This window comes from Protopterus annectens, chromosome 3.part1, assembly GCF_019279795.1.
Source record: "Protopterus annectens isolate FY-2018-M chromosome 3.part1, PAN1.0, whole genome shotgun sequence".
In the NCBI taxonomy this organism is placed as follows: domain Eukaryota; kingdom Metazoa; phylum Chordata; order Ceratodontiformes; family Protopteridae; genus Protopterus; species Protopterus annectens.
Window position 1 is genome coordinate 39,708,975 of NC_056732.1, and position 24,089 is coordinate 39,733,063.

Genomic DNA, 24,089 nt, shown 5'->3' on the forward strand with positions numbered 1-24,089 from the left:
TTTTATACATAACATAATTGCAACATCATATGTATGTATTTTATACACAGCATAACTGCAACATCATATGTATTTATTTTATACATAGCATAACTGCACATCATATGTATTTATTTTATACATAGTAGAACTGCAAAATCATATGTATTTATTTTATACACAGCATAACTGCACATCATATGTATTTATTTTATACATAGCATAACTGCACATTATATGTATTTATTTTATACATAGTATAACTGCAACATCATATGTATTTATTTTATACATAGCATAACTGCACATCATATGTATTTATTTTATACATAGTATAACTGCAACATCATATGTATTTATTTTATACACAGCATAACTGCACATCATATGTATTTATTTTATACATAGCATAACTGCACATTATATGTATTTATTTTATACATAGCATAACTGCACATCATATGTATTTATTTTATACATAGCATAACTGCAGCATCATATGTATTTGTTTTATACATAGCATAACTGCACATATGTATTTATTTTATAAATAGCATAACTGCAGCATCATATGTATTTATTTTATAGACAGCATAACTGCACACCATATGTATTTATTTTATACATAGCATAACTGCACATCATATGTATTTATTTTATACATAGCATAACTGCAACATCATATTTATTTATTTTATACACAGCATAACTACAACATCATATGTATTTATTTTATACATAGCCTAACTGCACATCATATGTATTTACTTTATACACAGCATAACTGCACATTATATGTATTTATTTTATACATAGCATAACTGCAACATCATATGTATTTATTTTATACATAGCATAACTGCACATATGTATTTACTTTATACATAGCATAACTGCAACATCATATGTATTTATTTTATACACAGCATAACTGCACATCATATGTATTTATTTTATACAAAGCATAACTGCACATATGTATTTACTTTATACATAGCATAACTGCAACATCATATTTATTTATTTTATACACAGCATAACTGCACATCATATGTATTTATTTTATACATACCATAACTGCAACATCATATGTATTTATTTTATACACAGCATAACTGCACATCATATGTATTTATTTTATACACAGCATAACTGCAACATCATATGTATTTATTTTATACATAGCATAACTGCAACATCATATGTATTTATGTTATACACAGCATAACTGCACATCATATGTATTTATTTTATACACAGCATAACTACACATCATATGTATTTATTTTTATACACAGCATAACTACACATCATATGTATTTATTTTATACACAGCATAACTGCACATATGTATTTACTTTATACATAGCATAACTGCAACATCATATGTATTTATTTTATACACAGCATAACTGCACATCATATGTACTTATTTTATACATAGTATAACTGCACATCATATGTATTTATTTTATACATAGCATAACTGCAACATCATATGTATTTACTTTATATACAGCATAACTGCACTTCATATGTATTTATTTTATACATAGTATAACTGCAACATCATATGTTTTTATTTTATACACAGCATAACTGCAACATCATATGTATTTACTTTATACACAGCATAACTGCAACATCATATGTATTTATTTTATACACAGCATAACTGCAGCATGATATGTATTTATTTTATACATAGCATAACTGCAACATCATATGTATTTACTTTATGCATAGCATAACTGCACATCATATGTATTTATTTTATACACAGCATAACTACAACATCATATGTATTTATTTTATACATAGCATAACTGCAGCATCATATGTATTTATTTTATACATAGCATAACTGCAACATCATATGTATTTATTTTATACATAGCATAACTGCAGCATCATATGTATTTATTTTATACATAGCATAACTATGACATCATATGTATTTATTTTATACACAGCATAACTGAATGCAAGCAAACATACATACTTGCATACATAAGGCATTACTGCAAATCTGGATTAAGTCATTGTGCCAACAATTAGAAATCCACTCTTAACTGTTTTTGACACTCAAATTCAAATATACAGACACAGCATATATGTCTCTCTCTCTATATATATATATATATATATATATATATATATATATATATATATATATATGTAGATAGATGGGTCCTGCATAAATAAAGCTGTATTATGCCTTAAAGTTAGATTAGGACTTGACAGTGCTTGGCAAGCTTTTGACACAGATCGTAACAAAGACTTACAATTGAACACTGCAAACTCAAAGTGATTTTTTTACTGAGCTTTTCTACTACTGAGATCTTGGAATAATATTTTAGCATTTGCATATGTCTTCCAGGAATGAGTTTTTAGAAATAGCTCGAGACCTCAGGTGCCAAATTAACGGAATCACTGGATTACCGAAGGAGACCAGCCTCAAGAACCCACCTGGCCGCCTCACATTATTGAGAAGGACATAACTTCAAGTCTGCCAAGCAGCTATATTAATTATAGGGTGAACTAAGAGCAAAAGACACCACCTTTCCAAGGACCAGCGATTCCACCACACCAAATAGATAGGGGTAGGTATAGGAGCAACTCGGTTGGAGAGTGATCACCGAGTGTTTCTTCTTCAGTTTAAAAGTTTGTGTTTTCATAAAGTCAATCATAAGGTCTACAGCATATGAAGTTTGACTTTCTGAAAGTAGAGCTTCTGAAAGTGATCCAGATATATATCTATAGATGTATATCTACATACACACACACACACACATATATATATATATATATATATATATATATATATATATATATATATATATATATATATATATATATATATATATGTATATATTTATATATAGATATATACATATATATATCTATATATTTATATATATATATGTATATATATATATATATATATATATATATATATATAGATAAAACTATGTCTATGTATGGGTTGGCTACACTTAGTCAATTTAAACTAAAATATACCCCTGTTTTGCTGACACACTTTGTATGACATAATACATTCACTTCCTTGGAACATCAAATGATGGGTTGTCTAACTTCTTAGAGGACTACGTCAGCATTTGGGCCAACCATTTGAAGCCTAGGGTTCGACTCCGATCTGTGGATGTATGACTGCGATGAAGAGCAATAGAAGGGGTATCCCAGAATGGATTAGACATCTGTGGACCTGAAAATCATATCTCAAAGGAGTAGAAGTCATCTTCTCCATCACCTCAAAGGTACGAAGATTTGACCAAAGACTGGAGTACTCAATGTTGAGTCTGTGAGACTACGGTCTACTCAGGAACAAGAAACTTACAGTCAAGTAGGTCACATCTAAAGACTTCACTGCTGAGGCAGAAGCACCAGTCAGCAGTGAAGGAACAGACACCGGCAAAGGTAATGGTTCCAAAATGACTGTCTCTGAACTATGGGCCAGGGAAGAAGTGAAAATAGGGGGAAAAAGCCTGCCCACTCCATCCTCGAGGCAAAACACCCATTTCTGTTTGTGCCTTCAGAAACATCCTCATCATACAATCCAACTCCATGTCTGAAACACATCTGATAGGCCTGATGGACCTAAATGAACTGAAGGAGGTTGTGATAGAACATGGGAATGTTCTTGCTTCAAGACTAGTCTGCCTGGCCACTCAGCTGGCAACTTGCCCAAAATTAGGATAGGTCCTGAGGGGACTTGGAGTCAAAGTTAGGGGTTCTGATTCTGACCTTGTAAGAAAGATCTGTTTTGATACTTTCAGAGCTGAAGACAAAGACTCGTCTTTGGCTTTTTTTTTTTTTGTCTCTTCCTTGTCTTTTTCCCATTTGTCTCAGGGTTTTCTTTTGTTTAAAGTTTTTCTAGGCTTAAACCCCTCAGGTCCAGGAGGGAGAAGGCCCTTTAACATAATTTTGTTCTTCCTATCTGAAAAGGCTCTTTTGTCAAAGGGCACAGAGCACACCACACTCAAGTGCTTAATTCCCAAACAACAAACACGTGTTGTGACCGTTGGGGGGGGGGATTATTTTATGGCCATATTTTAAATGTTTTTTTTTTTTTTTAATTTTTCCTTCCTTTCTTCTTTTCATCCATATCTGAGCTGTAAGAAAAAGACAGTATGCACCAAGCACACAATGACATATAAGCACACTAAGTAACAATAACTAGCTACTGATAAAGGAGGATAATTAAACTGTAAGAAGGTACAAAATCCAGCAACGAAGGTGTCAATGGGGAGATACACCACAGAAGCTAACAGTTTAAAACATAAAGAAAATCAATACTCAATTTTGCTTTGACTAAGTGAATGCAAAAAAATGACCTATCAAATACATTAAACTTTTAGAAGGCAATGGAGCACTTAACTAAGCAGCAAGTGACCATGTCCGAACATGATGGTGGTAAATGAGAGCCATGGGAAGACAGCTTACTTGTAACAAGTGCATCGTGTGAGTAAAAATTTGAGGAGCTTGACACTGGAGAGCTACCTTTGACAAGCCATTTGAACACCCATCAATCGGATTAGACAGACAGACTGAAACAGATTGTTATATACAATCGTCTCACAAATCAATGCTCCCATAGGTGAAGTTTTCCTAAAATACAAACATTTATTCCAAAATTGAGACAGAACCTCTTCCAGGTTACAACAGGAGCAACATTGTTCTGCATACAATTTTTATTGTTTTCTCCCCCTTAACAGCCATAAAAACAAAATGTACACTTGACCCATCCTAGAAATCTTTTCTTCCTACTAGCTATGCTCTGCTTAATAAGGTCAGAAAGATGCACCCAGGGGTCTATTCCCCAAGATTTATAAGTACTAACATTTCTTTGTTTTAGGAAAGTGACCTAAAGACAATTTCAAGACCCTACTTTTCTTAAAGAATGTCGAATGCTCTTCTGTACACAAGGGTCTTTCCATTTCTTACCCCCATCCAAAAAAAATATATATATACCACAGCTGAAGCGCACTCTGAGAAGTGGCACATAAAACACACACAAAAAAAATGTAAAAATAAAGAATGCAAAAAAAGTACCGGACGGAGAAGACCCAACCCTTACTAATCTGCCTGGTTATATAGAATACCTCTATTCACAGGACTTAAACAAGATCTCCAAATGACTGAAAAATAACGCTTGGTTAACTTTTTCTTTTCAAAAGAGTAGGAAATAAGAAAATACACCCCAAGTACTGCAATTTACCCACACAACTAAATGTAGTAAGTAAACTTTTTATGGAAGGTCAAGCTAAAACTTGCCCAAATATGTACAATAAACTGTTAACAAATCCAAGCAGCTGATCAATTTATCAAAAAACAACTTTCTCAGTCCCAGAAGAAATCTCCAAAACCTTAACAGAAATCATAGAGAAAGGAAAATCAAAACACATCCGAAACCCAACAAAACCAGAACATTTATCCTTACTAATAGATAAACCCACCATCTGCAATTCATCTGAGATCTAATCAAAAACCATCTCAATCCAAGACTTCAGTTTTGCCACAAAAACTAAATCATCTGCATATGTCCAATAAAGGGGAACCAATCATCTGCATATGTCCAATTAAGGGGAACCATACTACCTGATGAAAGCAGTCTTATGGCAAAGTAACTGCATTCAATACTAAGCAAAAAAGCAAAGTTTTCAGTGGATACTTTCACACAACTCCTACCTGAAGTCTGATGCCTCACCCACTGCAACTATTGACTAAAAGAAACTGACCAAGACAGAAAACATTCATTCAAGGTCTATAAAAACACTGTTTTTCATGCTCAAGAATAGTTTTATAAAAATAATAACTCAAACCATTTTCTGTGGATACAGAGTGCACTTGTTCCTTATACAAAACCCTATTCAACAGCGCACCCACCTCTGCACTAAGGTGATGAACTTCCCAGACGGCAGAAACAAAATTACTAACAGGACTACGTAAGCTATGTAAATACTTCTCTACCTATCTTAATATACCTTATTTTTCTGTAACTGCCCCTCCAGGACCATCAGTCACTTCCCACATCTCCTGTTCTTCGCTCCGAACAGTAAACACTAAATAATAATTAATTTCCTCTCGAATTCCTTTCACATAAAAATCCTTGTCTACACATAACATCTTTAGTACGTTTTGCGTACTGTGACAGACCAGACTATTATTCCCAAATGGCATGTCAAATTACTCAGACTGTTCTTTATATGCACATTTCTTACTTTTCACCCATTCCTTTTCCACCAAACAATGCAACTGCCCATATTTCTCCTTATACACCACCCACCATTCAGACCAAGAAACATAAAAGTCCTTCATATTCACATAATCTAAAAATAACTTTTGCATCAAGATATACGTCTTCTACAAAAAGGCACACATCCCTGCTGTTCTCTTAATACTGTTCCCCTAATCACAGAACAGTAGCATCAGACTTGAACAAGGGCTGTCTAGCAGCATCTTCCGAAAAATCAACCCATTCCCTTCCCACGTCTACTTCTAATACAGAAGGGTTATAAATAAACAAATCAATTTTAGTTTTATACTTACCCCTACTATAAGAATGTCCCTATCTGTCCCTAACTAGAGCCAAAAATCCATAAAAAGGGTAAGGCACTCTATGATCTCAAGGTACAGTTAGGGTCTCCTGCTAGGATTACCAGAAGAGAAACAATGAAACAGCCATTGATTTGAACAACTGAATACATTTAATCACATTAGTACTATCATACAAAATAATTAGATGAAAAATTTCAATATATACTTTTTCACATAATTTTCTGAATCCCCTTCATTACATGTGATTTTTGAAACACATTACGATATTGACATATCTGTGACAAAAATAATTTAAAGAAAGAGGACACACTTCATAAATGTCACTTTTTCTTAAGCAAAAATAAATGCCCTTATGTGGTAGAATTTACAACACAATCCATTAAGCTCTACAGATTTTACAATGTCTTTTTGATAATGTGCTTACATTTTTCCATCATTTTTGTCACTCTGTTTTTTAAACATATTTCTGAGTAGTATTCATACCTCTCAACTTCTAAGTGCAAGAAATCTGAACAAAGCCAAAAACAATGGAGAGGCAAAGGCCCAAAATCAAGGACAAATTTAAGAAAGTTGCTAGAATAACAAACTTTGCATTTGCATGCATTTTCTGAAAGATATGATGTCTGAAACTCAAATGCATGTCATTATTTATTGACGTCAATACTCAATGTGAGAAAGCGACAAAATTTGCAAGGATTAGACTTAATATGAGGCAGAAAACTGCACAGTTGGCAGTATCCCAAATCTCTTCTGGAAGTGGGACGAGTTTTAGGATATTTGGTATTCAAAACTTATGCTAACTAAATGTCCACATTTTAGCTGAATGTTCCTATCTTTCAAGGGCATTTGTTCCTGTTTTCAATATCTGCAGGTTGACAGGTATGCTAGCACAATCTGCTAAAACCACACGACCAGGACAAATAACTATAGCATTCAAAAAAAGTGTCCCTCAAGAAAACTAAACATACCAATACCTGAGCAACTGTCCAAATCCATAATCCAAAAAAAAATCTGCCAACACACTATTGCTTGCTCTCTCTGAACTGATGTCAATTGATAAATATACAACAGACAGATAATAACTGCCCTAACAGATGTACACCAATGAAAAATCACCAAATGCTGTATTTCATTGTATCCCTTTTTAAGTGATTTTTTTATGTTACTTAACACAGCTGCTAATAAACACCTTCTTCCCCTTCCCTCTCAAACATCCACCTGCATATCTTCCTCTGCGTCAGTATCTGCAATATATTCCCCCTCACTTCTGTTACTCTTAAAAACTGATTCCACAGTAGAAACTCTAATAGGCTGGGATAACATCAATGAACCCTTCACATCCTTGAGAACAGCATGCTGGACCTGGGAAGAAACAGAAAGACCCCTTAATTACACCAAACTCAATTAGGTCCCCCCCAGGAACATGTGAAGCTGTGAACAACTTTGCCCTTTTCATCAGTACAAAGAGACTTCCATCTGCATCACAATGGAATTTTCAACCAAGGGCCTACCTGCAGCACAGGTAAATCATCACATGCAGCCTCCACCTGGTCATTATCCTCCCGAACTCCAGGACCATCTCCTGAACAAGGCTGTCCAGTAGTTTCAACAGCTAGAGCACAACCAACCCCCCTCCAACTGACAATCAATCCAATCACGACCATTTGCAGAGAACTTGAACAAATTAATACACAATTTTTAACATTATGCCCAAACTGATCACAGTGAGAACATTGCTTTTTTTGTTCAATCAGCAATCAGATGTGCATCAGATCTGCAATAAGAATACATTCTAGCTGTACAGTATGTCCTTTTAAAGTAACCCACACCTTCCATGCATCAGTCCAAATCTACACACCTTCCATGTACCAGCCAGATCTACCAAAATATGTAGTAACATTATATACAGTAGAACATAAAGCAGAAATTATTATCTTGTATCAGGTGACAGTATTATATCAGTTAGAAATTGCAGAAACAGTCTTTTTCTTCAAAACAGAGGAAGCCAAAACAAAAATATACTTTTTTTGAGGAAGAGTATGCACTCTGGCATACAATTTTATAACTAAAAAAAATCACAAATTTAAAGTTGAAAAATTGAATCAAGAAACAATCATTAGTTACCATAAAGCCCAATGGCTTTACCAAAGAATCCCACATTAAATAATGATTCACCATCTTTGCGGTTTTAGCCAAAATCAAAACAAAAGGCCATTTTCTGAACTGTCTTTCATCCTCTCCTCCACTGCAACAGCCATAAAAGCTTAACTCCTTTCCAACAGTTTCACTCAGTGACTTCAACAGAAATGTTTCCTCCAGTCCTGTAGCAAACCATTCTGACCAGAACCTTCCTCCAAAACAGACAAACGATACACAGCATCTCCCCAAGAAAGATTCTGTGACATAGGCAGGTTTGCTGCAGAGTCTCTGAAGGTAAACTAGCTTCCTTCAAAACTATTTCTTGATAAACAGGACTGCTCACTCCTGCCTTTGTAGAAACAGTAGCTGTAGGACTGAACTCATGTACCAAGCCACACTCTGAAGTCAAGCTACTGTTTCATTCCATCCACTGACAGGAAACACCCTCCAGTGCCTTGTTAGTGAAAAGAGTAGAGGAAGTTCATTGATGCCCTGGACAAATTTCCTCTAGTCAGTATAAATACCACCTTAGATCTCCTCTGAAAAGAGGTCATTGGCCTAGTGGGATTAACATGATCACCAAAGTTTAAATAAAATTAATAAAACAATTTGGGATGTCAGGAGATTTTGTTAGTTGATGGAAGATGCTGCATAACCATCCTCGAGCCAAAATATTGTCAGTCAGATGTTTAATCATCCTTTTGTCTTAAAAAAAGGGGCACACCAAGGGATCCCCTATTGACATTGTTCTCAGTTCTGTTGAGTTGAAGTTGTTTATTATTATTTATTTGTCTTTGTTTACCAGGAAAGTCTGACTGGGTAATACCCATTTTCAGTGAAGGCCCAGGGGCAAAAGCTCTATTTGCTTACATTGCAATATACTACTTTCCAGTCAAGCACAGTAGTTGCATTTCTATTTACATTCATACACAAACAATAGTTACATTTATATATTCTAAGATTTTACAGAGGTGGACATTACTAAACAGAAAGTCAAAGTGCAACTTAGTGGATTGTACAGGCAGCAGTTATGAATAAAAATTGTTTTATCATTTCAGTGAGAGGTTGAGATTATTCTGTTTAAGGGGAGTATTTGGAAAGTATCATATGGTGAACATCAAGGATTAACCTTGTGATGAGCATGTGCAGGACCAGGATTGGTTAAGCTGTTGTTTACGCAGTGGTTTAAAACTACTGAGTTTGTCAGAGAGTTTTATTTGTGTGGGGATACTATTAGAATTTAGCAATGTGTTGGGAGTAGAGTGAGTCTTCCGCAACATGCTGGCTTGCAAATGATTGTTGTAGCTGTATCTCTCAATTCCAAGAGAATATTTAAACAGTACTAGATGTTTTGGATTCCTGTTTCAACCTCTTGGGGTTACAAGTAAACTGTATTAAATTACTTATGTTTACCTTGAATGACTTAGGCCATGACCAGTACAAAATTCATTTTGTTAGGGACACACACCTTATTATAAACAGTAACTGGGACACTCTTTTTAATAAAGTAGTGAAGAACTATGATATAACCCAGCCACTGGTGATGCACAAGCCAGTGCATTTCTTTGTGCCGGTCCCAAGCCCGGATAAATGTGGAGAGTTGCATCAGGAAGGGCATCCAGCGTAAAACCTCTGCCAAATTACTGATGCGGAGAACATTTCATAATTACATACCAGATCGGTTAACAACGACCGCCACCAGTACTGTTAGCCAACAGGGTGCTGGCAGAAATTGGGCTACTGTTGGCCGAAGAAGAAGAGGAGGGGGAAGGCATGCCCAAAGGCAGGAAGAGAGGAGGAAGGTTAGGAGTGTAGTACTGAGGGCAGGAACTTTGAATGTTGGCAGTATGACTGGTATAGGGAGAGAGCTAGCTGATATGATGGAGAGAAGGAAGGTTGATATATTGTGCGTGCAAGAGACCAGATGGAAGGGAAGTAAGGCCGAGTGTATAGGAGGCAGGTTCAAATTGTTCTATCATGGTATGGATTGCAGAAGAAATGGGGTAGGGATTATCCTAACGGAACAGTATGCCAATAGTGTTTTGGAGGTGAAGAGGTGAAGAGAGTGTCTGATGTTTATGAAGCTTGAAAGTGATGGTGTAATGATGGATGTTGTTAGTGCATATGCTCCACAAGTTGGGTGCGCGATGGATGAGAAAGAAAAATTTTGGAGTGAGTTGGATGAAGTGGTGGTGAGTGTACCCAAGGGTGAGAGACTAGTGATTGGAGCGGACGTCAATGGGAATGTTGGTGAAGTGAACAGAGGGGATGAGGAAGTGATGGGTAGGTATGGTGTTAAGGAGAGGAATGCAGAAGGTCAGATGATTGTGGATTTTGCAAAAAGGATGGACATGGCTGTGGTGAATACATATTTTAAGAAGAGGAAGGAGCATAGGGTGACGTACAAGAGTGGAGGAAGATGCACACAGGTGAATTATATCCTATGTAGGAGGGCCAGTCTGAAGGAGATTGGAGACTGTAAAGTAGTGACTGAGGAAAGTGTAGTTAAGCAGCATAGAATGGTGGTCTGCAGGATGATGTTGGTGATCAAGAAGCGGAGGATGAGTGTGAAAGCAGTCCCAAAGATTAAATGGTGGAAGTTAAAAAAGGGTGATTATGAGGTGGAGTTCAGGGAAGAGTTAAGACAGGCACTGGGAGGCAATGAAGAGTTACCGAATAGCTGGGTAACTACAGCAGAGCTAGTAAGGGAGACTGCTAGGAAGGTGCTCGGTGTGACATCTGGACAGAGGAAGGAGGACAAGGAGACATGGTGGTGGAATGAGGAAGTACAGGAAAGTATACAGAGGAAGAGGCTGGCGAAGAAGAAGTGGGATTGTCAAAGAGATGAAGAAAGTAGACATGAGTATAAGGAGATGAGGCGCATGGCAAAGAGAGAGGTGGCGAAGGCTAAGGATAAGGCATATAGAGAGCTGTATGAGAGATTGGACACTAAAGAGGGAGAAAAGGACCCGTACCGATTGGCTAGACAGAGGGACAGAGCTGGGAAAGATGTGCAGCAGGTAAGGGTGATAAAGGATAATGAGGCAAACATACTCACAAGGAGGAGAGTGTGTTGAGCAGATGGAAAGAGTACTTTGAGGGGTTGATGAATGAAGAGAATGAGAGAGAGAGAGAAGGTTGGATGATGTAGGGATAGTGAAGCAGATTAGCAAGGAGGAAGTAAGGACAGCTATGAAGAGGATGAAGTGGAAGCATGGAGGTGCTTAGGAGAAATGGCAGTGGAATTTTTAACCAGATTGTTTAATGAAATTTTGGAAAGTCAGAGGATGCCTGAGGAGTGGAGAAAAAGTGTTTTGGTACCTATCTTTAAGAATAAGGGTGATGTGCAGAGCTGCAGTAACTACAGAAGGATAACATTGATCAGTCACAGCTTGAAGTTATGGGAAAGAGTAGTGGAAGCTAGGTTAAGAAGGGAGGTGATGATTAGTGATCAGCAGTATGGTTTCATGTCAGGAAAGAGCACTACAGATGCAATATTTGCTCTGAGAGTGTTGTTGGAGAAATACAGAGAAGGTCAGAAGGAGTTGCATTGTGTCTTTGTGGACTTAGAGAAAGCATATGACAGGGTGCCTAGATAGGAGTTGTGGTATTGTATGAGGAAGTCAGGAATGGCAGAGAAGTATGTAAGAGTGGTACAGGATATGTACAAGGGTAGTGTGACACTGGTGAGGACTGCGATGGGAGTGACAGATACGTTTAAGGTGGAGGTGGGATTACATCAAGGATCACCTCTGAGCCCTTTCTTATTTTCAGTGGTGATGGACAGGTTGACAGATGAGATTAGACAGGAGGTCCCGTGGACTATGATGTTTCAAGATGACATTGTGATATGTAGTGAGAGTAGGGACCAGGTTGAGGAGACCCTGGAGAGGTGGAGATATGCTTTAGAGAGGAGAGGAATGAAGGTCAGCAGGGCTAAAACAGAATATATGTGTGTAAATGAGAGGGAGGGCAGAGGAATGGTGAGGATGCAGGGAGTAGAGTTGGTAAAGGTGGATGAGTTTAAGTACTTGGGATCAACAGTTCAGAGTAATGGTGAGTGTGGAAGAGAGGTGAAGAAGAGAGTACAGGCAGGGTGGAATGGGTGGAGAAGAGTGTCAGGAGTGATTTGTGACAGACGGGTACCAATAAGAGTGAAAGGGAAGGTCTACAAGAGGGTAGTGAAACCAGCTATGTTATATGGGTTGGAGACGGTAGCATTGACAAAAAGACAGGAGTCAGAGCTGGATGTGGCAGAGTTAAAGATGTTAAGATTTGCACTGGGTGTGACTAGGATGGACAGGATTAGGAATCAGTATATTAGAGGGTCAGCTCAGGTTGGACGGTTTGGAGACAAAGCAAGAGAGGCGAGATTGCGTTGGTTTGGACATGTGCTGAGGAGAGATGCTGGGTATATTGGGAAAAGGATGCTAAGGATGGAATTGCCAGGTAAGAGGAAAAGAGGAAGGCCTAAGATAAGGTTTATGGATGTGGTGAGAGAGGACATACATGTGGTTGGTGTGACAGAGCAATATGCAGAGGACAGGAAGAAATGGAAACAGATGATCCGCTGTGGTGACCCCTAACGGGAACAGCCGAAAGAAGATGATGAGTGAAGAACCATAATAACTGGAAGACAGTGAAGCTTCCCTTTCTCATGTAAATGAAGGCAGTGATATTGATGGTTCTTTTTAATTTCTTTGGTTTTAATTGAAATCTTCATCTGTTCCACTACGGTAAATGCAAAAGAGAGATGTTGACTTTCTTTAGAAACCCGGAATGTCTAGGTAAAAATTAACTAACCTCATAAAAAGCAGTCTGACTGTACCTAATTTGCAGTTTTATGGCCTTTTATCTTGGATTAATTCCAACATTAGATCCAAACAGGTTTGTAGACCATTATGGGTATTTGGTGCAGGCCTGGTCATCAGAATCAAAACTGGAAATCAAAGTTTTGGATCCATATTCAGGGATCTAGAAAAAGTATCAATCAACATAATTTCAAAGCTCACACAACACAGAATATCGTAAACCCAAGGGATTGTATGTGGAGTTAGCAAAACATCTTAACTGATAAACAGACACTTTTCATTTTGTAGGTTTCATTTTTTTTTTTTTTTGGGTGATCTCATTTTAAAGACTAGAAATGCTTTTATGTAATATAATGACCTATCTAGGGACCCAAGTGGTCAGAAACTGAAGGACAGATTTTGTTACACACCTTTGCCTCAAACAAAGGTTGTGAATGTCATTTTTTATTTGCCAGAATATCTGTATTCTATGTGTGCTGTTTATCAACTACTACAGAAGCAGCCATGTTCCGCACTTCTGGAAGAGCATCACAAGGTAAGTGCTGGAGACGTCAGGCTGGGTGCATATTATTTTAATTGACTTGGCAGCAACCTCATGTAGTTACACTTTGGAAGAGGTCAAAACATACTCTGTACTAAACAAGCAGGTTCTGGTTATTTGTCATTGTAGATCAGCAGACCTCAGTCCTGGCATAGCTATTATCTTTATAGGGTTCCTATTACATGATCGCAGATGCATTTTGTTGAATGTGTCTTGACCGAACGTAAAAGAACGAAAAGGCAAAATAGCGAAGCGGCTTTTAAGCAAATTCTTTCCCTGGGAAAGAATTCGCTTGGCAGCTTCCATTACTTTGCCATTTTCGGCACTGTAGTGAGATCTCGAAGTTGGTATATTTAAGTAGGGGGTGTGGGGGGCACAGCCCCCCACTTTCTGTAATGTTTTAAAGTTTTTTTTTTTTTTTTGGAACAACGATTTTTTTTTTTCCCTTGGAAAAAAAATAGCTGTTCTGAGGTTTCAACATTGTAAGCTTTTGCTTACATGGGGTCGATTAATTATCATTCACTTTTGTAAGCGTGTGATGATATAATATAGACCCTCTTTATATATAGTAGAAAGTGTCACCTAATAACATCATGTTTTTTTTTTTTTTTGCCTAGGAGTACAGACTGGCACAGCTGGAACGATATAACCAAACATCTGTCGAACTTATTGATTTTTTAAAACTATCATTCTGCTTGTATAGGACCATCCTGTGTAAAAATGCTGTATCACTTCTGTGAGAATTTAACTGTTACTTCTTCACATTTTAGAATGGCTGCATGGCCATGTTGTTTTTCTTTTGGTTGTACAATATAGATGCTTTTATAAAGTGTTTATTTGTATATGGATGAATAAAGGCTGAATTGTTTTAAAAGAACTAACAAGTAAGTGACAAAGGTTTAACGAGTTTACTAATGCCAGATAATCAAGGTAAAGCAAACAAGTGCTAGATAGAGTTCAAGAAATGAAAAATGTTACTGTGACGTACTCTTGAAATCTCCCAAAACTGCATAGAGAAGACAGTGCAAACACAGCCATCTTGGAGACATTAGCGGTATCAAAGTATGATAACTGGACAAGCAGGTAATTGGAGAGCCTGTGCTGTGTAAGTAGAAGACGGACATTTGATCAAAACAGACTATAAAAGAAAGATATTTAGTTCACAGAATCTGATGCAAACTGAGAAAGTAGGTACAAAGATGTACTAGAGCCATGCGCGAGTGTCACCTCACATGAAGATGGCACTCCTGCCATGTCTTTAGCAGTATCTAAAAAGGAAGGGCAGATCACACCTCCAAAGAGACGAGTCCTATCAAATATTCGAGATTTGCAAACCCGCTGAGGAAGCCAACTAAATACATGGACAATTTGAGAACCGATTATCATCCTAAGGACTGCAAAGGTATCATCTGATGTAAAAGCCCATGATGGACTTATTGCAAAGTTAAAGATAATTCACAAAAAAAAGATTAATGTACATTGACATGATATTTCGGGCAATATCTACAAAACAGCAGATTTTATAACTTGAAAAATGGAAAGACAGTCAAAATAGACTTCCATGGAGTCTTGTAATACATTCAAGTGGTAGTTAGGAGCTTTTACTAGGCCTTCTGAAAAATAACATGCAAGTTACAATGACCACTGACAGTTTCACTTTAGACATTGTTATAAAATTCTTTACAAATATAAAACCTTCATTCCTGTGGAATCATCTTGATTCCCTTTGCCTCCTTATCCCTGTTTTGAAATTCTGCATTTATCTGCTGGTATTATAATATGTTAGCATGATTTGGTGCCAGTTTACACTTACAAACAATATTTACTTTTTTTTTTGGTTGGTTAATCAGCTTCTTTAATTTCATATCTGTCAAACGGACATGATGTCATCACATATGCACGTTATTACAGGAGCAAATAATCCCATGCCTTCACCCAGAAGTCTAACTACACTTCTTTCTAACATATGAAATACACTGATGCTGCACAAAGGTCTCGCCTTACTTCTGTACACTTGTTTTAGATACACACATCCAGCCAGGATTGTTCATTAAATGGGTTTCCAGGGGATACTGTACATGTAAACAATCCCAGAAAAAAATGTATTTATTTATTTAACATTTGTTTACTGGGAAAATCTGACTTGGTCAGAGATCATTTTCAGCAGAGGCCCAGGGAGAAACGCTCCAGATGCACGTCTTTGGAATGTGGGAGGAAATTGGAGGAAACCCACGTGAACGCAGGCAGGACATGCAGACTCCACATAGAAGGCACCCCAGCTGAGAATCAAACTGGAGAACCTCTTGCTGTGAGCAACAATGTTAACAGTTGCACCACTGATCCACCATCATATGTCACCCTTTCTGGGGGTGTGTGTTAGACAACTGAGAACTGGTCAGAAACCCTATAACTGTAACATGCACTATGTTGTAATACCTAGCATGAGTATACACTGCTTGAACTAAACTGCACTATTTTATAAAAATGTCAACAATGGCAGCAAAATGATGCCATTGCTAGAGAGACAGAAAACATATTACCGCTAAGGGATAACATCTAGATCTTCTATACCAGAGTTTGGTCGCTTAAGGAAGTGTCACTCTACTGGTCATGTTTCACAGGTTCACAACTCAATTCTTTGTTTACCTGGAAGTATTTTGCATGACAAAATAGTATTTCTAAAAATATTAGGAAACTGAGGAACACCCCACAAACATTCATTTAACCTATGAGTGAAAAACATTCAATCCATTTATGTGCTGTGTGGAATATGTCTTTTCTCTCTTTCTGTATAGAAATCAGCATCACTTGCACAGATTAATATTTCTGATATGTGCACTTGTTGTTTAAATGTCCATCAGTGAAATAAAACATCTCAAACCATTTTCATAGCCTTGAAAAATGTCCTTCATTTAGAGATCCTGATCTTTGTTGGACATTATCATACATACACACACAAAAATAAATAAATAAATAAATAAACACATATACTATTTTTGCATAGTTCCTCCTAATAACCTTTTTTCCTTCTTTGACAGATATTGCACATTCACACTAAACAGATGGCCTTTCAACAAAAATGTGAACAATGCACAATACAAGTTTCACTACTGGCATTAAAACAATGTTAAACCTTCTCATTTATTTTGTGTATAGTATCAGTTTCCCTACTGCCTCAAGCCACTGTAACATAACATGTTTGAAAAAGAAAATCCCCTGCATTCCTAGAATTATAAGATTTAAAATGACAACAATGTGAACTCATGTCTTCACAGTGGGCCTTGTCTATGTCTTGTTCCAGCTTGTGCCATCACTTATCACTCTGTGATGACACATGAACTTCAGAAGGAACTGTCAGAGCAGTATAGTTTTACATCCAGAGGTGGTATTAAGAATATTGTTGCAGCTTTTTAGAACAAAAAATACTGACTTAGCCCCTTGTTAAGTAGTGTATCATCAAATACATTATATTTTGTGCATGTGTGCATATGTGTGTGTGTGTGTGTGTGTGTGTGTGTGTGTATGTGTGTATGATCTGTGGGATAAAGCCCTCACTTTAAATCAGTCAATCCATGTACAGTTTTGGCAATGGAGCAGCCAATCTGGGTGTGTGTATGCGTGTGTGCATTGAGGGTATTATGAAAGTACGGCTGCTACCTTTTTTTTAGGAGGGAGGGTCAGGAATTAGCACTGATGACATGGCCAGTTCATCCAGAAACAGTGAGGCAGCATGTGATCAGGGGCACAAAAAGCCATCTCGGTGGGAGCAGGGTCACTCCCTCTCAACACCTCACTGCATGCTCACCCTGGCCATATTACCAGTCTATCCATAGATAGAGATTAGAGTCAAACCTAAGCCCTAAGGATCATCAGCCAGTCACAGTATGACAACCCCCTTCGCCCTTACTCCCCTCCCCAGTCATGGTACTTTCATCTCTCACCACCTCCCCAGTCATGGTACTTTCACCTCTCACCCCCCCTTCCAAGTCATGGTATGTTCGTCTCTCACCCCCCTACCCAGTCAAGGTACTTTCACCTGTCACCCCCCCCCCCCACAGTCATGGCACTTTCATCACTGGAAAGAGGGTCACACTTGGTGAAGGGCCACATGGCTGGGGTGCACCCTTGTGGAGAATGAAGCAATACAAAGCATAAAGGGTTCTGTGATCAGCAGGGCTGGAGTCAGACGTCAATCCTACATCAGGGTAATTGGGAAAATATCATGTTGTATGCTACAACTGGGGTATTATCTGGCCAACAGCATGACTGAAAAAGTCTCCATGGATTGACAGACTTACATGATTAACACAAAAATAAATACGCACACATACAAAGCTTACAACATGTAAGTAGCAGCTGGCTGAAATTACCAAACACAATTCATTCATGCATGATATCAGCCTTTTAAGACGGAAACTGGAATAAAATTGTTTCTTTCATCATACTCTGTAAGAGGTTTCTAAATACATTCTCCCATTTTGGACAATGTTCTACATATTATGACATCAGTTTGCACGCTTTTAATAATGTCAGATGAAGAACATGTTTCTGTTACTTAACAATAAAACACTCACAAACTTGCTCTCAGATTAAGTTTTCAGTACTTCACTGTTTTCTGTCTGTCAAGATCCATCCTTCACTTGGTTACATTCTGGCATTTACAGGATCAGTGTCTATGTGAGTATACAGAGTCAAGTTAAGACTCCTATTGATGTAAAATAACAGTAATGAGCCAGTCAAAGACAGCCTACAGATGCCTTGCTAATTAATGCTTTTGATAAATTAGAAATGAATAATTAATGCACATAGAGACAGTGTTCAGTCCCTCTCCCATAAAATGTAACAGACTGGCTCCATGAACTCTGCTTGGGTTTGCATAAAAACATCACTAAATTTGCACAGCTTAGCACAAGTGCAAAAAACACCAGCACTCAGGCGAAGCTGGGAACAAGTGTGTAAATATTTTAAATGAGAATCTTTTGATGTTTTATCCTATTTCAGTAATAAGAATTAACTATGCAAAGATAAAAATGTAGATGGTACAATATCATCTTATAAGCCTACAATTAATTGCACCAAAGGCAAGGCAGAAGACTCCTGCGGATTTATTTTAACAGTCATACGTACCATGCGCTCTCAGCTCTGTAGTCAATGCATCTGTTAAGTCGTGTCCATCTCGCAGTGTGACAAAACAATACAAGCATTCACCTTTCACAGGATGGGGTCGACTCACAACTGCTGCCTCTGCCACAGCTAGGTGTTCGGTGAGTGCCGACTCGACCTCAGCAGTACTGAGCAAATGGCCTGTCAGGTATACAGAAATTAAAACAAATCATGATACTGGAGGGTAAAATATATACATACAGAAGGAACATGTCTATGCCTATGAAAGCAATGTTTAGCAATAAATATGATCATGTATTTGTTTCTTTTTCTTTAGTTATTCCCAGTACGATGTGATGCATTCATTAAAACTATGCTTTAATAGTTTTAGACACTTCAGAATGCTCTAATTAAAGTTTTTTTTGTCCAAAAATGCAGACTGGCAGAAGCAGTTCTACTTACATTTTATGGGTAAAAAAAGTAAATGCCACCCAAAAGTCAGTAGCTGGCATCAAATGAAAGACAATGCTTCAAAACGAGTTATAATTAATGATAATATATAATGTTTTCATTAAAAGAATCATTACTGGATAAACTATTTGGTGTTGGACTGACATATAAAGCAGTTGTTCACAATACCAAACAAATGACAACACTGAATTATATCATTACTTGGTTAACCCTCTTTTTCTTAATGATCATTCCTCTTACCCATTATCAAATTGGAAATAAAATCACATTTCAAGATTCTAGGAAAAAGCAACTGCTATCTCTCTGGTCAAATAACTTTCACTTCTTTATACCCTTCTTTTCTCTATATTACCAACTTGCGCTAACTCTATTTTTGATTGTGATTCGTTCAGCATTCCAGCTCTGATTTCTATACTGCACATGATATACGTATACACTACATTTTGTTATTCACTGTGCATATAATGTCATGTATTTACTGTGTTTACCCCTGGATGAGACTGAAATAGGTTCAGTGGGATCAGTGCTGTACCCTAGTTAATAAATTCAAAATAAATAAATAAGACACATAAAACAGCCACTAGAATTTTTCAAAAATCAAGATTATTTGCTGACTTGACACACTGAACTTAAGTATGTGACATATGACAGATGTCAGTGAAGTCGGTAATCACTTCCGATAGCAAACTGTAAACTTCTACATCACTACAGTTAGTGCGTCCAGAACAGTCATGAAAATAACTAAAAGCAGATGGGAGGTTTTCTCAGCAGACCGATGCTATTTAAAAACATACGTGAAATGAAGCATATCTGTATTAAACATGCCTTTTTAAAGGTTAATACTACACCAGAGGGAAGCTTGCTTAGAAAGGTTTCTTAACATTTTGAAAAGACTAATTAAAGATGGGCACTAGCATATCTAAAATGGAGAAGAAGAGCGCAGAAATGCGCAAACACACAACAGCACTGAAATACTTGATAGCTGCTTACTGATATCCAAAATCAATAATCCTGCGGTGCCATTTAACAAAAAGGGCAATCACAGCACTGGGTACTATTTAGCTGACTACAGGGAAACAAAAAGAGAGACAGAATGAGAGAGAATGCAAAGTACAGCTGGAAGCTACTGCGTGGTTGGTTATGTTAGTATCAAGAAGATGATTAAGTACTGCTGCCATGACAACGTTTCACATGAACAGGATGAAGTTTTACAGATAATGAGAAAACAGTATTCCCACCCTGCAGTGCATGTAACAGACTGAGTAGGTCCATAATACAATGACTACAATCGTAGCTGCTTAACCACCCTGCAGTGCATGTAACAGACTGAGGAGGTCTGTGATACAATGACTACAATCATGGCTGCTTAATTATCCTGCAGTGCATATAACAGACTGTGTAGGCCCGTAAAATTACCACAATCATGGCTGCTTAACCACCCTGCATTGCATGTAACAGACTGTGTAGGTCCATAATACAATGACCACAATCATGGCTGCTTAAACACCCTGCAGTGCATGTAACAGACTGAGTAGGTCCATAATACAATGACTGCAATCATGGCTGCTAAACCACCCTGCAGTGCATGTAACAGACTGAGGAGGTCTGTGATACAATGACTACAATCATGGCTGCTTAATTATCCTGCAGTGCATATAACAGACTGTGTAGGCCCGTAAAATTACCACAATCATGGCTGCTTAACCACCCTGCAGTGCATGTAACAGACTGTGTAGGTCCATAATACAATGACCACAATCATGGCTGCTTAAACACCCTGCAGTGCATGTAACAGACTGAGTAGGTTCATAATACAATGACTGCAATCATGGCTGCTAAACCACCCTGCAGTGCATGTAACAGACTGAGGAGGTCTGTAATACAATGACTACAATCATGGCTGCTTAACTATCCTGCAGTGCATGTAACAGACTGAGTAGGTCCGTAATACAATGACCACAATCATGGCTGCTTAAACACCCTGCAGTGCATGTAACAGACTGAGTAGGTTTGTAATACAATGACCACGCTCATGGCTGCTTAAACACCTGGCAGTGCATGTAACAGACTGAGTAGGTCCATAATACAATGACTACAATAATGGCTGCTTAACCACCCTGCAGTGCATGTAACAGACTGTGTAGGTCTGTAATACAGTGACTGTGATGCTTGCTGTTGGGGGGGGGCAACTGACGCTGTATAAGGCTATCACTAATCATTGAAGCAGCTAATATATTTTTCTCTTATATGTCTTACTCTTAATCTTGCTTTTAATCATTATTTCTCCTGTCTCATAACTGCACCACTTATTACCTCTAACAAATACTTTTCGCACTCTCCCCTCCCTCCTCCTTATCCACTGTTACAATTTTTTACTCTGACATTTGCTTTATTAGTGAGCAATAAACTCTCACACGTACAACAAGTCGACACATCTCAGTGCTACATGATATTGTGTTTACCTTATTTTAGTGCTGGTATATGTACATTATTCGACATGTTATATACAACAAGTCGACACAACTCAGTGCTACATTATATTGTATTTATCTTATTTTAGTGCTGGTATATGTACATTATTTGACATGTTATATACAACAAGTCGACACATCTCAGTGCTACATGATATTGTATTTATCTTATTTTAGTGCTGGTATATGTACATTATTCGACATGTTATATACAACAAGTCGACACATCTCAGTGCTACATGATATTGTATTTATCTTATTTTAGTGCTGGTATATGTACATTATTCGACATGTTATATACAAAAAGTTGACACATTTCAGTGCTACATGATACTGTATTTATCTTATTTTAGTGCTGGTATATGTACATTATTCGACATGTTATATACAACAAGTCGACAGATCTCAGTACTACATGATATTGTACTTATCTTATTTTAGTGCTGGTATATGTACATTATTCGACATGTTATATACAAGTTGACACATCTCAGTGCTACATGATATTGTATTTATCTTATTTTACTGCTGGTATATGTACATTATTCGACATGTTATATACAAGTTGACGCATCTCAATGCTACATGATATTGTATTTATCTTATTTTAGTGCTGGTATATGTACATTATTCAACATGTTATATGTGTATTAATGTCTATGCACCGTATACTGCAATATGAAGTCAGTTTTCACCTAAGTACTTATAGTTTCTTTCTTTTACTTGTGCAGCTTTTCTCCAGTCAGACTTTCCCAGTAAATGGATAAATAAATAAATAAATAAATAGAGAGTAATTGCTTGATATTCCAAGACTTGTTCATGGAAGTCCCAGAACAGCGAGACTGAATGACCAAAAATGCAGACTTACAAATTCTAAGTCCAAGATTTCTGATTTGGTATATATAAGTTTGGTGGCTGGGGACGGGTGTGTGCATGTGTGTGTGTGTGTGTTAAAAAGTCAAATGTACTATTGTTCACATTCAAAGTAATTAAACATTACTGATCAAAACTCACCCTACCAAAACTGCAGGAACAACCATCTGAAAAATTAAACAAAAAGGTTTACTTCCGTGATCAGTTGCCAAACAATACCACTTAGTCCAGACGTAATTTGGCCTGAATAGTGCACCAGTCTATATTCATTCTGCAACATTCCATGTAAATGGTTCTAAATTATGTTGTATGTTTAGTTATGTTGTCAGGTGGTGACTGAAACATAGTCCTTGCATCAGTTCACCTACCTAATTAACAAATGTTAAATAAAAACATATTAAATAGGCAAGATGAATGAATAAATAAACTAATAAATGAATTACATTCCATTGTTATTAAGAATGATTTGACAAGGAAACCACTGCAGGGTCAGATCTGAGAACAGAAAATGAGTATTTGTAAGACGGAGGAAAATCACATAAATATATGTCTTCTTAGGGGCTGCAGGCTGGCTATTAGGCATGTTAGAGGCTGTAATGAAGACATTCTCCAAGGCTGGAAGAAAAGGAGGAACTACAGGGGACTGAGGAAACTCCAGCTGTAATAAATTATAACATATTTTGAAAGAAATTGTTATTTTGCTCCCAGTGAAAATATTGATTCATCCTAAATATGGTTTCACAAAAAGAGAAATTCATCCGAGGTAAGGTTAGTAGCAGTATTCTCAGAATCTGTTCCCTCGCATTCTAGTCCCTGTTCATTACACAGGGGAGTCTTCATAAAAAGAATAATTATTTTTTCTCTTACAAAAATATCCACAATGTGACAGGTTAAGAGGTTAAACAAAGACCTGAGCTAAGCCCAATGAATCTTCCCCATCTAGAGTAACAGAGTCATGAGAAGACAAATTTTTAACTTTCTGCTTCTTTTTGACAGGAATATCCATAGAGACAATCTGATTCATGTCACAGATATCACTCCAGGAAACAAGAATCTTAGCCCAGGTAAGCAGAGTGTTTCCTGCCCCTTCCTCCAAGACCGATCACAAGGTTTCTCTTGAAG

At 37.2% G+C, this 24,089-nt stretch overlaps 1 protein-coding gene across 2 annotated transcripts in view; it reads right to left on the minus strand.

The window, feature by feature from the left end:
- The window catches only part of LOC122797979 (acetyl-coenzyme A synthetase, cytoplasmic-like), a 1,448,208-nt gene that overhangs the window by 106,963 nt on the left and 1,317,156 nt on the right, over positions 1-24,089 (minus strand). For both annotated transcript variants that reach the window (XM_044066533.1, XM_044066532.1), the window contains one exon: positions 19,177-19,353. In XM_044066533.1, the coding sequence (XP_043922468.1) occupies positions 19,177-19,353 (177 nt within the window). The remainder of the gene's footprint in view (positions 1-19,176; positions 19,354-24,089) is intronic.